Source organism: Xenopus laevis, chromosome 6S (genome assembly GCF_017654675.1).
Source record: "Xenopus laevis strain J_2021 chromosome 6S, Xenopus_laevis_v10.1, whole genome shotgun sequence".
NCBI lineage: Eukaryota > Metazoa > Chordata > Amphibia > Anura > Pipidae > Xenopus > Xenopus laevis.
In genome coordinates this window covers 16,689,386-16,703,486 of record NC_054382.1, presented here as the reverse complement: position 1 = coordinate 16,703,486, position 14,101 = coordinate 16,689,386, and the positions used below count along the sequence as shown (strand labels likewise).

Here is a 14,101-nt window from a genome sequence, read left to right as displayed (position 1 = left end):
TGATAAATACAAGGTTATTCACTTTGGCAGAAATAATTTAAATGCAAGTTATATACTAAATGGGAGTTTCCTTAATTAAAAAGTACATGTGGATTTTTGTGGATAACAAGTTGTCTTATTCCAGGCAGTGTCATTCTGTGGCCACTAAAGTAAATAAAGTTCTGTCTTGTATAAAAAAGGGCATTAACTCAAGAGATGAAACATAATTTTGCCTCTTTATAGGTCCCTGGTGAGGCCTCATCTGGAGTATGGGGGCAGTTTTGGACTCCAGTCCTTAAGAGGGATATAAATGAGCTGGAGAGAGTGCAGAGACGTGCAACTAAATTGGTTAGAGGACAAGGAAAGTCTAAAATAGAATAAGGCTAGAAATGATGTATTTTGTATACTAAACATAAACATGAACTTACTGCACCGCAAGCCTAATCAAACAAATGATTTATGCTTTCAAATTTGGCTACAGGGGGTCACCATCTTGTAACTTTGTTATACATCTTTGCAACACTAAGACTAAGTGCACATGCTCAGTGTGGTCTGGGCTGCTTAGGGGTCATCATAAACAAAGCTGCTTGAGTTCTGGATGGCTGGGAAGTAAGGCGGGGGCTCCCCCTGCTGTTCATAAGTATGATTGTTTCCCTGCTCAGCAGTCAGGGACCGTCTGGCAATTCCTATCCACAGCAGTAAATGAAGGAAGAATTTCACTGCATACAGTCAGGTTTCTTATAAAAACAGTACACATTTTTTAATTAAAGTATTTTGGAGATAGGTTTCTTTTTCATTAAAGAAAGTAAAAATGGGATTGTATTTTTTTTGCCTTTCCTTGTCCTTTAAATGAGAAGGAAAGGCACTCTTTACCAAAAGTTAGGCACCCCCAAGCTATTGTATTTACTTACCTGACACCCCGGGCCGGTTTATTCCAGCGAGCACCACTGAGATCGCCATCCAGCTTCTTCTTTTTTCAGATTTCCCAGGGTAGACACATGCACAGTAGAAAGAAATAGCAGACTTTTTTGTTAAAGTTCGGCTTTTCACTCTATTGCCCATGCACATCCGTGATAAGAAAGAAAATGATCGATCCGTGGTGCTCTCTGGATTAACCCCGGCCCGGTGCAGTTTTCTGTTCTGGCCGAGGTGTCAGGAAAGTATATAGTGTATAATCACTTGAGGGTGCCTAAACATTTGGCACCCCCATGTAGAAATTGCCTTTCCTTCTCCTTTAAGGGGATGGAAGATTTAAATTATGAGGGTAGACTGTCAAGCAATGTTCCTTCTAAGCTGTGCACTTGTACTCGCGCACACAAATTCTGAGGCCAGCGCACACAACAAGTTGTGGATGTAGATTTTGGCTAAATCACGTTTGTCATTAGTTCTAGTGTGCTCTAAAGAAAAAGTTCTGTTGAAATCACTGGCAATCTGGTTACATGATCCTTGGAAATTAGTTGGAATATTTGCATTTAGAAGGGAGAGTAAACATCTCAGTTTTTAGATATAAACCCGCAACAGGTTATAGGGGTTTACCTTCATTTTTTACCATTAGTATGATGTAGATACAGGTGTTTTAACAGTGTGGCCATTGGTAATGATTGACCTAAAAAATGTACCACTGGTGTCCTACACTCCAGTAGAGATAAGTTGAACCACACCGGCAGAGACTTACACCATCCGGATACTATGAGAGTCTAATTTATACCCAAGGGCTCTGGCATGTTCCACATGGTCTGATAATAGGAGGCAAAACAAGTAAAATGTTCACTGTAAACCTTCGGACAAATATTTTTAGTTAAAGGAACCGTTACACCAAAATATGAGTATATATTAAATATAAGTGTTTTAAAGTAATTAAAATATGATGTACTGGTGCCCCGCACTGGTAAAGTGTTTGCTTCAGAAACACTACTATAGTTTATATAAACAAGCTGCTGTGTAGCCATGGGGGCAGCCATTCAAGCACAGGATACTCAGTAGATAACAGATAAGTACTACTATAGTTTATATAAACAAGCTGCTGTGTAGCCATGGGGGCAGCCATTCAAGCACAGGATACACAGTAGATAACAGATAAGAACTACTATAGTTTATATAAACAAGCTGCTGTGTAGCCATGGGGGCATCCATTCAAGCACAGGATACACAGTAGATACCAGATAAGTACTACTATAGTTTATATAAACAAGCTGCTGTGTAGCCATAGGGGCAGCCATTCAAGCACAGGACACATAGTAGATAACAGACACGTTCTAAAGAGTCCCATTGTAAACTACAGATCTTATCTGCTGTGTATCATGCGCCTTTTCTTCTTTTTTCAATTGAATAGCTGCCCCCATGGCTACACATAAGCTTGTTTATATAAACTATAGTAGTACTTATCTTTTATCTACTGTATATCCTGTGCTTGAATGGCTGCCCCCATGGCTACACAGCAGCTTGTTTATATAAACTATAGTAGTACTTATCTGTTATCTACTGTGTATCCTGTGCTTTAATGGCTGCCCCATGGCTACACAGCAGCTTGTTTATATAAACTATAGTAGTTCTTATCTGTTATCTACTGTGTATCCTGTGCTTGAATGGCTGCCCCATGGCTACACAGCAGCTTGTTTATATAAACTATAGAAGTTCTTATCTGTTATCTACTGTGTATCCTGTGCTTGAATGGCTGCCCCATGGCTACACAGCAGCTTGTTTATATAAACTATAGTAGTACTTATCTGTTATCTACTGTGTATCATGTGCTTGAATGGCTGCCCCATGGCTACACAGCAGCTTGTTTATATAAACTATAGTAGTTCTTATCTGTTATCTACTGTGTATCCTGTGCTTGAATGGCTGCCCCCATGGCTACACAGCAGCTTGTTTATATAAACTATAGTAGTACTTATCTGGTATCTACTGTGTATCCTGTGCTTGAATGGATGCCCCCATGGCTACACAGCAGCTTGTTTATATAAACTATAGTAGTTCTTATCTGTTATCTACTGTGTATCCTGTGCTTGAATGGCTGCCCCCATGGCTACACAGCAGCTTGTTTATATAAACTATAGTAGTACTTATCTGTTATCTACTGTGTATCCTGTGCTTGAATGGCTGCCCCCATGGCTACACAGCAGCTTGTTTATATAAACTATAGTAGTACTTATCTGGTATCTACTGTGTATCCTGTGCTTGAATGGCTGCCCCCATGGCTACACAGCAGCTTGTTTATATAAACTATAGTAGTACTTATCTGGTATCTACTGTGTATCCTGTGCTTGAATGGATGCCCCCATGGCTACACAGCAGCTTGTTTATATAAACTATAGTAGTTCTTATCTGTTATCTACTGTGTATCCTGTGCTTGAATGGCTGCCCCCATGGCTACACAGCAGCTTGTTTATATAAACTATAGTAGTACTTATCTGTTATCTACTGTGTATCCTGTGCTTGAATGGCTGCCCCCATGGCTACACAGCAGCTTGTTTATATAAACTATAGTAGTTTTTATCTGTTATCTACTGTGTATCCTGTGCTTGAATGGCTGCCCCCATGGCTACACAGCAGCTTGTTTATATAAACTATAGTAGCACTTATCTGTTATCTACTGTGTATCCTGTGCTTGAATGGCTGCCCCCATGGCTACACAGCAGTTTGTTTATATAAACTGTATTTATGTATCTGAAGCAAACACATCAGTTTTACCAGTGCAGGGCAACAGTACATTATATTTTCATTACTTTAAAAGACTTTCATTTTTTGGTGTCATTGTTCCTTTAAGTTTCCTCGAGCAGCTCCTTTAGAAGCTTTGCTGTCTACTGTACGGAAAATTGGACTGATTGTATCTTTAAATTTGAATGCTGTTTGTTATTCACTTTACATAAATTATAGCAGCCATTATTTTCCTTAATTGCCATTTGCTGAATGTGAATTGTCCCATTCAGCCACTTAGTCTTAATGAAGGCATCTGTGTTCTTTCAAAGACTCCGTCATTTACAAAATCAACAAGAAAAATCTCACTTGGGCAATAATTCTCAAATTAACGTTAAACTCAGCGGCACTGCTGTACGTGTTGTTTTCCAGTATTAGAATAATTCCATGAGGTGCTGTAAGTGTTGCCTCAACAGTTTTCTCCCTACAGTTCAGAACGATACAGGGGTGTTAGTGCTCCAGAGAGGCCAGGTCTGCTTTTGAATATGCAGCACAAAAAGGTGAAGAAAAACATGGGAATGAGAAGGTTTAGGCCAGTGGAAGTGGTTGACGTAGGAAAGCAGAGACTGCAAGAAACAGAGGAGACTTTTAGGAATGACTGGAGATAAAAGTTCTTTGGCAAATTGTAAGCTCTTCAGAACGTCTTTTTTCCAACAATGGGACTTTGCAGGGGCTTCTTGTCGATAGCTTGGCCCTTCTTTGATCCACCTGGAGCTGATCATTGGCTTAGTCTTTGTTCTTCTATCTATTCGAATGTTCGTTTTCCATTTTCTTTCATGTTTTTCAGGTTTTTGGTTGCCATTTTAAAGCATTTGAGATCATTTTAGCTGAGCAGCCTATCGTTTTCTGCACTTCTATATATGTTTTCCCCTCTTCAATCAACTTTTTAATCAACGCTGTTCTTCTGAATAATGTCTGGAATGAGCCAACGAGAGAAATGTACTATAACCAGCAGCACAACCAGGGCCGGATTTACATAGCGGGCGCCCCTAGGCCCACTGCAGTTCATCGCCCATGCCCCCCCCCTTTATTCATGCAAATTTTCATAATATGGACCGGATCAATGTGGATCGTCCACAGGAAATTTACAAATTCATTTTATTTCCAGCGCATCCCCAGTGTTTTTGAACCAATGTGAGTGTGGTTGGGCAGCATGCCGCCCCCTAAAATCCTGCCGCCCTAGGCCCAGGCCTAGGTGGCCTTTCCACAAATCCGGGCCTGAGCACAACATTTGCTCCTTCCTTCCTTAAATAAGGGTTTTAACTGACACCTGTTTTTTCACAGAATGAATGAGCTCACCCTGCTCTTATTTGGAACAAGCTACAGGTATGGGACCTGTTATCCAGAATGCTTGGGACCTGGGGTTTTCCGGATAATGGATCTTTCTGTAATTTGGATTTTCATACTAGAAAATCATGTAAACATTAAATAAACCCAACAGGCTGGTTTTGCTTCCAATAAGGATTAATTATATCTTAGTTCAGGGGTGTCCAAACTTTTGGCTCGCAGGGCCACATTGGAAAAAGAAAAATTGTCTGGGGCCACATATGAAATACACAAACACGTTTGATTTGTAAAAGTAAAGGAAAAACACAGAAAAGAACTACAATGCCAGTTGGATAACCAGATGGAGCTATACACTGGAATATGGGACACTTGGATATTAAATAGACTTATTATTATATTATTATTGCTAACTGGGCAATGGGCAGTACAAGTACAAGCTACTGTTTTATTATAACAGAGAAAAAGGAAATCACTTTTAAAAAATTTGGATTATTTTTAGTACAGTAGATTTAAGGGACTGGTACACCATTGTTTAAAGAAGGATATAGCACAGTCTGCTGCCTTTCAATGGTCTTTCAGGGATGACACATAGGGGCACATTTATCAAGGGTCGAATATCGAGGGTTAACAAACCCACGAATTCGACCCTCGAATTTAAATCCTTCGAATATCGAATTTGAAGGAATTAGCGCAAATCCTTCGATCAATCGATTGAAGTAACAATCCTTAGAATCTAACGATTGGAACGATTTTAAGCGATCGATTGAAGGATCGAAGGATCTAAAAAAGTTTAGAAAAGTGATGGGGAAGGTTTAAAGTGGCAAAGTATGAAGTCAAAGTATTTTTTAAAGAGACAGTACTTCGACTATCGAATAGTCGAACGATTTTTATTTCGAATCGTTCCAATCATTCGATATGATCGAATTCGATCGAATTTAACCCATTCGATGGTCGAAGTACCCAAAAAAGTACTTTGAAATTCGAATTCACTCGAGGTTAGTAAATGTGCCCCATAATGTAATTTGGCTCGATAATTAGTGACGACCCCTAAGCTTAGCTTCTCAACAGCTGCTCAGAGCCCACTGAGCATGTGCGTGTCACAGACACTTTCCAAGATGGTGACCCCCTGTGACAAGTTTGAAGTCCTGGATCATTGCTGCTATTGACAAGCTGAAACTTTAGCCTCATGCAATAAGTTCAGTACATAAAATATGACATTTCTAGCCATCTTTATTTTTAGGTTTTTGTTCTCCGTTAAGAAACTAGCTCTTATCTCTTTTCATTGACACTGTTGGGAATAGGCTGGCAAGATAGCTGGCGGCAGTAGTCTCTCTCAAATGAATCTGGGGTGGGAATCATTATTATTCCTCCATACAGTGGCATAATTGCCATACAGAAGACCCCATAACCCAGGGGACTGGGGGCTGTATGATACTCCATCCTTCAGCTGCTTCAACCTTGCCCACCTACAGCAATATAATGAGTAAAGGAGGCCATAGACGTTACAATTATGATCTTTCCTGGAAAAGATGTTTCCAAGAAAGATCGTTCCTTTCAATACAAACTTGTAGAGGTGAATAGTCAGATATACAGGTAGAAACAATAGAATTCGACCTGTATATGACGATTCAGCACTAACAATGGTCCATGTTCGGGTGTCTCCAAAGGCACCCAATCAAAATTTTCAGGCCAGTCTGATCAACAAGCCGACTGATATCCAAGTCTTCTGCTGATTAGTTATGGCGAATTTGGGGCACTTTGCTTCGCTGAAAAATTTGTGAATTTCCCACGAAATTCACGAAACGGCGAAAAATTTGCAAAATGGTGCCGGCCCACATTCGCCAAAAAAAAGGCAAATCGCTGTAAATTCCATGCAAATTCGCTTGTGGCGAATAAATTCGCCCATCACTACTGCTGATATGGTCAGCTCGTCTCCCACCAGTAATGCACCGAATATCATACGAAAATTAGTTTTGTACTATATTATTCATCTATGGCCACCTTAAGCACATGTGCAGGGTTCGACAGGATTGGGTGGAGTGTGTGCACCTGACACTGCAAGTCACTGCCCCCCAAGAGTTTGCAGGGGGGGAAGGGCGCTGGTTCTGTACTCCACTATTTCCATAAAAAGCTTTTGGTCTTGCCCCCAAGCCATTGTGCTGATCACTGACCCTAAATAACACTATATTGTACTAAATTACATTAAATCAATGAAAAAAATGGTTTTATTAAAATATTTTACAGTAGAAAGAGCCTGCTGCCCCTATAACTGCTCTCAAGTTCTCTTTCCTTTCCTGCTTTACTTTCTCAAGTCATTGGTTCATGGGGGAAGTTACTCTCTGCCTTTATCAGTTCTCATCATCTGATTGACAGAACATCACTTCCCCTTCTTCTTCATCATCATCATCATCCTCCCCCTCAGAAGATTGAGATTCATCTCTTGAAATCTCAATGAGCTGTAAAAGGGCAAACTTTTATTATTTACTTTGGTGCCATGGTCAATAAAATGGTCAATAAAAAATGGCTTTAGTATAAGAACCATCGCATCCTACAATCTCTATACTGTGGTGGATGTTTTGCAAGTTCAGCAATTTATATGTCAACTATAGGACAACATCACCAGAAAATGAAAGTGTATTAACAGAATGACAGATTAATGTAGTGTTGCTCTGCACTGGTAAAACAGGTGTGTTTTCTTCAGAAACACTACTATAGTTCATATAGGGGGCAGCCATTCAAGCACAGGATACACAGTAGATAACAGATAAGTACTACTATAGTTTATATAAACAAGCTGCTGTGTAGCCATGGGGGGTAGCCATTCAAGCGCAGGATATTCAGTAGATAACAGATAAGTACTACTATAGTTTATATAAATAAGATGCTGTGTAGCCATGGGGGCAGCCATTCAAGCACGGGATACACAGTAGATAACAGATAAGTACTACTATAGTTGATATAAACAAGCTTTTGTGTAACCATGGGGGCAACCATTCAAGCACAGGATACACAGTAGATAGATAAGTACTACTATAGTTGATATAAACAAGCTGCTGTGTAGCCATGGGGGCAGCCATTCAAGCACAGGATACACAGTAGATAACAGATAAGTACTACTATAGTTGATATAAACAAGCTGCTGTGTAGCCATGGGGGCAGCCATTCAAGCACAGGATACACAGTAGATAACAGATAAGTACTACTATAGTTCATATAAACAAGCTGCTGTGTAGCCATGGGGGCAGACATTCAAACACAGGATACACAGTAGATAACAGATAAGTACTACTATAGTTTATATAAACAAGATGCTGTGTAGCCATGGGTCAGCCATTCAAGCACAGGATACACAGTAGATACCAGATAAGTACTACTATAGTTTATATAAACAAGCTGCTGTGTAGCCATGGAGCAGCCATTCAAGCACAGGATACAAAGTAGATAACAGATAAGTTCTGAAGAATCCCATTGTATACTACAGAGCTTATCTGTTATCTGCTGTGTATCCTGTGCCTTTTCTTCTTTTTCAGCTTTGAATGGCTGCCCCCATGGCTACACAGCAGCTTGTTTATATAAACTATAGTAGAGTTTCTGAAACAAAGACATGAGTTTTACCAGTGCAGGGCAACAGTACATTGTATTTTCATTTATTTAAAAAATGTTGGCCTCACTGTTCCTTAAAACATCCTAGCAGCTTCACAGGAAGACTCTGAACTAAATTAGGACAAATTAGTCATTTGGACCATTTTATTGCTCACATATTGTACTAAGGATGAAAAGCTTCTATGGGGTTAATTTAAAAAATGAACATACAAAAAAAGATATAAAATACCGATTGTCTCATTAGCCATTACCCTGTTTTAGACAAATACCAATATGGAAAACGTTTTATTCTGGTTTACAAACATTTTAGACGGGATTTATGGGATGATCTGCCTTGGATTTCTTTTCCCTGAAGCAATAGAGGCAGCTGTCAATATAAAAAGAGGGTAAATCAGTTGATAGACACTGTTATTCTACTACAATTTGTGCTTTAACACAATGAACAATGATTAGGAGACCAAGTGGGGAAAAATATTCAGTCTGCTGAGGATTTCTCATTCTCATGTTGGTTGAATTTCGATTTTAATTTTTGGTAAAAATCAGATAAAGAGAGAAAAAAAAAACCCGAAGACTTACCATCCAACCAGTGATATCAGTGAGGTTAAGAGAAGAAATGATAGGACAGCCATTGCCACAATAACTGACGTCCTTTCATGTCCTTTTAGTTTTGAGACGATAAGTGAGTCAAATAAATCACTGCTGTTGCCTCTAAGGTTCCTGAAAATAACTGAATCTAAATAATCTTCGATGGTAATTGGCATTGGCTCTGCAGTCATCATTATCGTTGTCATTATAGGGGTTGATGTGGTCATTGCTTTTGTTTCTTCTTTTTCTGCATCTTTCCCACCTTTCCAGGGGTCTAATGCCTGTGACACACCTGTAGGAAAATGGTACAAAAAGTCACTAATAGAGTCTATTTATTTGCAAATTGATGTAAAAGTTACAAACATATTTAAAGGGGTGGTTCACCTTTAAAGGGAAAGTAAAGTCTAAAATAGAATAAGGCTAGAAATGCTGTATAATATTTGTATAATAAACATAAACATGAACTTACTGCACCACAAGCCTAATCAAACAAATAATTTATGCTTTTAAAGTTGGCTACAGGGGGTCACCATCTTGTAACTTTGTTAAACATCTTTGCAAGACCAAGACTACGCACATGCTCAGTGTGGTGTGGGCTGCTTAGGGATCGTCATAAATTATCAAAACATGGAAACAAGCAAAGCTGATTGAGTTCTGCATGGCAGGGAAGTAAGGCGGGGGCTCCCCCTGCTGTTCATAAGTATGATTGTTTCCCTGCTCAGCAGTTAGGGACCGTCTGACAATTCCTATCCACAGCAGTAAATGAAGGGAGAATTTCACTGCATACAGTCAGGTTTCACATTTTTTAATTAAAGTATATTGGAGATAGGTTTCTTTTTCATTAAAGAAAGTAAAAATGGGATTTTATTTTTTTTTTGCCTTTACATGCCCTTTAAGGTAACTTTTATTATGTTATAGAACGACCAATTCTAAGCAACTTTTCAATTGGTTTTCATTATTAATTTTTTATAGTTATTTGCCTTTTTATCCTGACTCTTTGCAGCTTTCAAATGGGCGTCGCTGACTCCCTTCTAAAAAAACAAATGCTCTGTAAGGATAAAAAATGTATTGTCAGTGTTACTTTTTGTTACTGAACCTTCTATTCAGTCCTCTCCTATTCATATTCCAGTCTCTTATTCAAATCAATGCATGGTTGCTAGGGTAGTTTGGACCCTAGTTACCAATTGCAAATTGAAGAGCTGCTGAATAAAAAGCTAAATAACTCAAAAACCTTCAATAATAAAAAATTGAAAACCAATTGCAAATTGTCTCAGAATATCACTCTCTACATCATACTTAGGGGCACATTTACCAAGGGTTGAATATCGAGGGTTAATAAACCCTCGAATTTGACCCTTGAAGTAAAATCCTTCAAATGCGAATATCGAATTCGAAGGATTTAGCGCAAATACTACGCTCGATCGATCAAAGTAAAAATCGTTCAATCGAACGATGAAATCGAAGGATTTAAATCGATCGATTTATCTTCTATCAAAAAAACCTTAGAAAAGTGATGGGGAAGGTCCCTATAGGCAAACATTGTATCTCGGTAGGCTTAAACTGCCGAAGTACGTAGTCAAAGTTTTGTTTATAGAGACAGTACTTCGATTATGGAATGGTCGAATAGTCGAACGATTTTTAGTCCAAATCGAAGTCGAAGGTCGTAGTAGCCTATTCGATGGTCGAAGTACCCAAAAAAATACTTCGAAATTCAAAGTTCTTTTACTTTGAATATTTCACTCGAACTTAGTAAATGTGCCCCTAAAAGTTAACTCAAAGGTGAACAACCCCTTTAAAACAACATATTTCAACGTCTTCCCCTTAGATTCCTCTAAAGCTCACCTGAAGGTTCAATGAGGTCCAAAACTGTAATACTGATATTAAAAGTTGGTTCATATATCTCCCCATTTACTTTCAAATAGACTTCATATATTCCACTGTCCGCCATGCTGTTGGGAGTGATGATCAAAGTGCAGTTCCCAGTGGGTAGAAGGGAATCAAAAAGATCATATTTGTGCTTTGTCTCAAGCAGAATTTTGATCCCGTCGCCATACATGAAGATTAGAGGGGTGTATCTTCCTCCGTCTACAGGAATTTTGCCCCATTGCAGCTCCAGTAGAACGGGATCGATTGGCTGGTCGGATTGAAACATACAAGGAATAAGGGCAGACACGTTTGTCTGCAGTGTCATCTCGTGTCTGAAGAGGGTGAACTTGGTTATGTTCAAAGCTGAAAGGCAGAAATAAAAAACAATAGAATCTTTAAAATGACAAACAAGGAAGGAATGTGAATCACATGTTAGAAGCTACAAGTAGTTGTGTCCATTCCTACTGATTTGCACCATATAGAGGAATATTGTATGTGTATTGTACTGTACTAAACTGGTTAGAGGGAGGGAAGAGTTAAATTATGAGGGGAGACTGTCAAGGTTGGGGTTGTTTTCTCTGGAAAAAAGGCGCTTGCGAGGGGACATGATTCCACTTTACAAGTACATTAGAGGACATTATAGACAAATAGCAGGGGACCTTTTTACCCATAAAGTGGATCACCGTACCAGAGGCCACCCCTTTAGACTAGAAGAAAAGAACTTTCATTTGAAGCAACATATTCACAGTGAGGACAGTGAGGTTGTGGAATGCACTGCCAGTAATGTTGTGATGCTGATTCTGTTAGGATCAGTCCACACGAGCAGATTCTGGGAGATTTAGTCGCCTGGCGACTAATAGCCTCTTCTTCTGGGCGACAATCCCCCTGAACTGCCTTTGCGTGTCTTCCCGTCTGCTATAATGAAAAGTCGCCTGTGCTAAAGCAAACGCTGCGCTTCGTTTTCCGAAGTCGCCCGAAGCTGCATGTACAAGTATGGGACCTGGTATCCAGAATGTTTGGGACCTGGGGTTGTCCAGATAGCCGATCTTTCCATAATTTGGATCTTCGTACCTTAAGTCTACTAGAAAATCATGTAAACATTAAATAAACTCAATAGGCTGGTTTTGCTTCCAATAAGGATTAATTATATCTTAGTTGGGATCAAGTACAAGCTACTGGTTTATTATTACTGAGAATAATTTCTAAAAATGTGTATTCATTTGATAAAATTGAGACTATGGGAGGCTGCCTTTTCATAAATCAGAGCTTTCTGGATAATGGGTTTATGGATAACGGACTCAACCCCTATATATGGTTGTCAGTGCACAGAGGGACAGGAAGGAGAATTCACCTGGTGTAGAATCACAGCAATAAACCAAGAGTCCGATGATCAGCCTGAGGAATGAAAAATGGCACCTGAGACCCATCGTTGTTGAAAATGAGGGCCTTGTGCTGCTCTCACTATTCTTCTGCTGCACAAAGGTACAAAAAAGAACAGGTCTGGGAATCCAGGTTATCAACACTATAACAACAAAATGTGAATAAGTGCCTTTAAAAGCCATTGTGTCCGTATATATAAAATCATCGATTGATGTAACCTTATTCAGGGGCTTCTCTGAGCCAGGGCCTGCACACCCTCAGGGCCCACCGGCAGCCTGCGCACCACTGAAATGCGGGTCGTACAGAAGGGGCGGGGTCCCAGCTGCGCGTCACACACCAGGGCCCGCCCCCTCTAGTTACGGTAATGGTTATAGCCCTGTCCCATCTCCACAGGTTGGAAAGGTGGCAAACTTATAGACACTTTGACCTTCAAGCAGAGCTAGGGTTGCCACCTTTTTAAAAATGCTTTACGGGCTGGTCGGGGGCTTGGACACACAGGGGCGGGACGTGACGTCAAAATGGGCGGCCGTGATGTCAAAAGGGGTGGGGCTGTGCCACGGACGCTAGAAGAAGCAAAAGAAAAGGTAAGTTCCATGGGATTGGGTTCAGGCCGAGGGCTCCTTTTAATCGTATTGCAAATTTAACAGCAGCTACATTGCCGGTAAATTTGTAATACCGGCCCCAGCCTTGGCAGGTATTTTACTGGCTAGGCCGGTAAAATACCGGCTGGGTGGCAACCCTAAGCAGAGCTAATGAGCTAAAAGCCTGCTATTAGCAGTTTAAAATTGCTAATGTTTCAGAAACCACTAAGAGAGAAAGGTTAATTGCAAATTGTTATGTTACACACAACGTCACCTTATGTACTTGTTTTTGTTGTGAGCTGCATCTTGCTAAATTTGTCCTTTACCTCTCCCTGTAGTCCAGGAAGCTGCTGTGACCCTTAACCCCAAACAGTTTCCCAGTGTACAGTCAGCAGCCATTTTAGTTGATCTGTTACTGTCTAACAAACTCTGGTGATAAAATATTCTCTGACCTACTGGATTGATTAATGTATAGGAGCTTTTGTAACAGTTTTGGAATAAACTTCTGCAAGATCTACATATTCGTGTCAGTCCAGTTGAGTCTGAGGAGAGTAGTAGGGTTACCAGGTTTCCACCTTTCATCCATGTGATCTCCGGGCAGGGGGCTGGCCAATGACATCACAGGGGAGGGACAATGGTGTTGTGGGTAGGACAGTGTTGTTGCACGAGCCGGTTGGTGGGCTGGGCTATGATGTGGCTGTTGGTGATTGGCCATTCGCCTTGTCAATGTTAGGGAATTGTGATGGTTTTCCAAGGAAAACCAGGCAGGCAGTTTTGACCAAGACAGCCCTCTCGAAAACTGGTCTGTCTGGGTCAAATCCGGACAGGTGGCTGTAGTGAATAGTGTCCTGTAATGATGCCGATAATGTGTTATATCTACCGCTCTCCCGCAACTCCTCTTTCACTGCACTGGCGGCGCTGGTACTCCGTCGACCTGGCAGGGTCCCTTAGCAACAGTAGGGAATTCACGGATCCGCACGCACACTATTATCTGCAGTCGGGGACGTGGCCCCTCTTTTTATTATACCACCAGTAAGATCAACGTTTCGGGGGGGTTCAACCTCCCAGCGGTGATTCCGATGAAGAAGCTGCCTGAGGCGGCTCCTCAAAATGCTGCCCCC

The 14,101-nt window shown here is 40.5% G+C and overlaps 1 protein-coding gene across 8 annotated transcripts; it reads right to left on the bottom strand.

The window, feature by feature from the left end:
- Nucleotides 1-7,172: 7,172 nt before the first annotated feature.
- Nucleotides 7,173-13,718, bottom strand: LOC108719844. Of its 8 annotated transcripts, none has more exons than XM_041567377.1 (5): nt 13,545-13,718; nt 12,371-12,541; nt 10,996-11,382; nt 9,145-9,445; nt 7,173-7,421 (listed from the first exon to the last, which is right to left on the bottom strand). In XM_041567377.1, exons 1-5 carry the CDS (start codon nt 13,693-13,695, stop codon nt 7,343-7,345), a joined length of 1,089 nt encoding a protein of 362 aa, XP_041423311.1. In that variant the 5' UTR covers nt 13,696-13,718; the 3' UTR covers nt 7,173-7,342. The 8 variants fall into 8 exon arrangements, with proteins under 8 accessions (XP_041423311.1, XP_041423314.1, XP_041423313.1 ...); XM_041567380.1 differs by having other exon boundaries at nt 12,371-12,491; nt 13,545-13,635; XM_041567379.1 differs by having other exon boundaries at nt 13,437-13,569.
- Between the last annotated feature and the right edge of the window lie 383 nt (nt 13,719-14,101).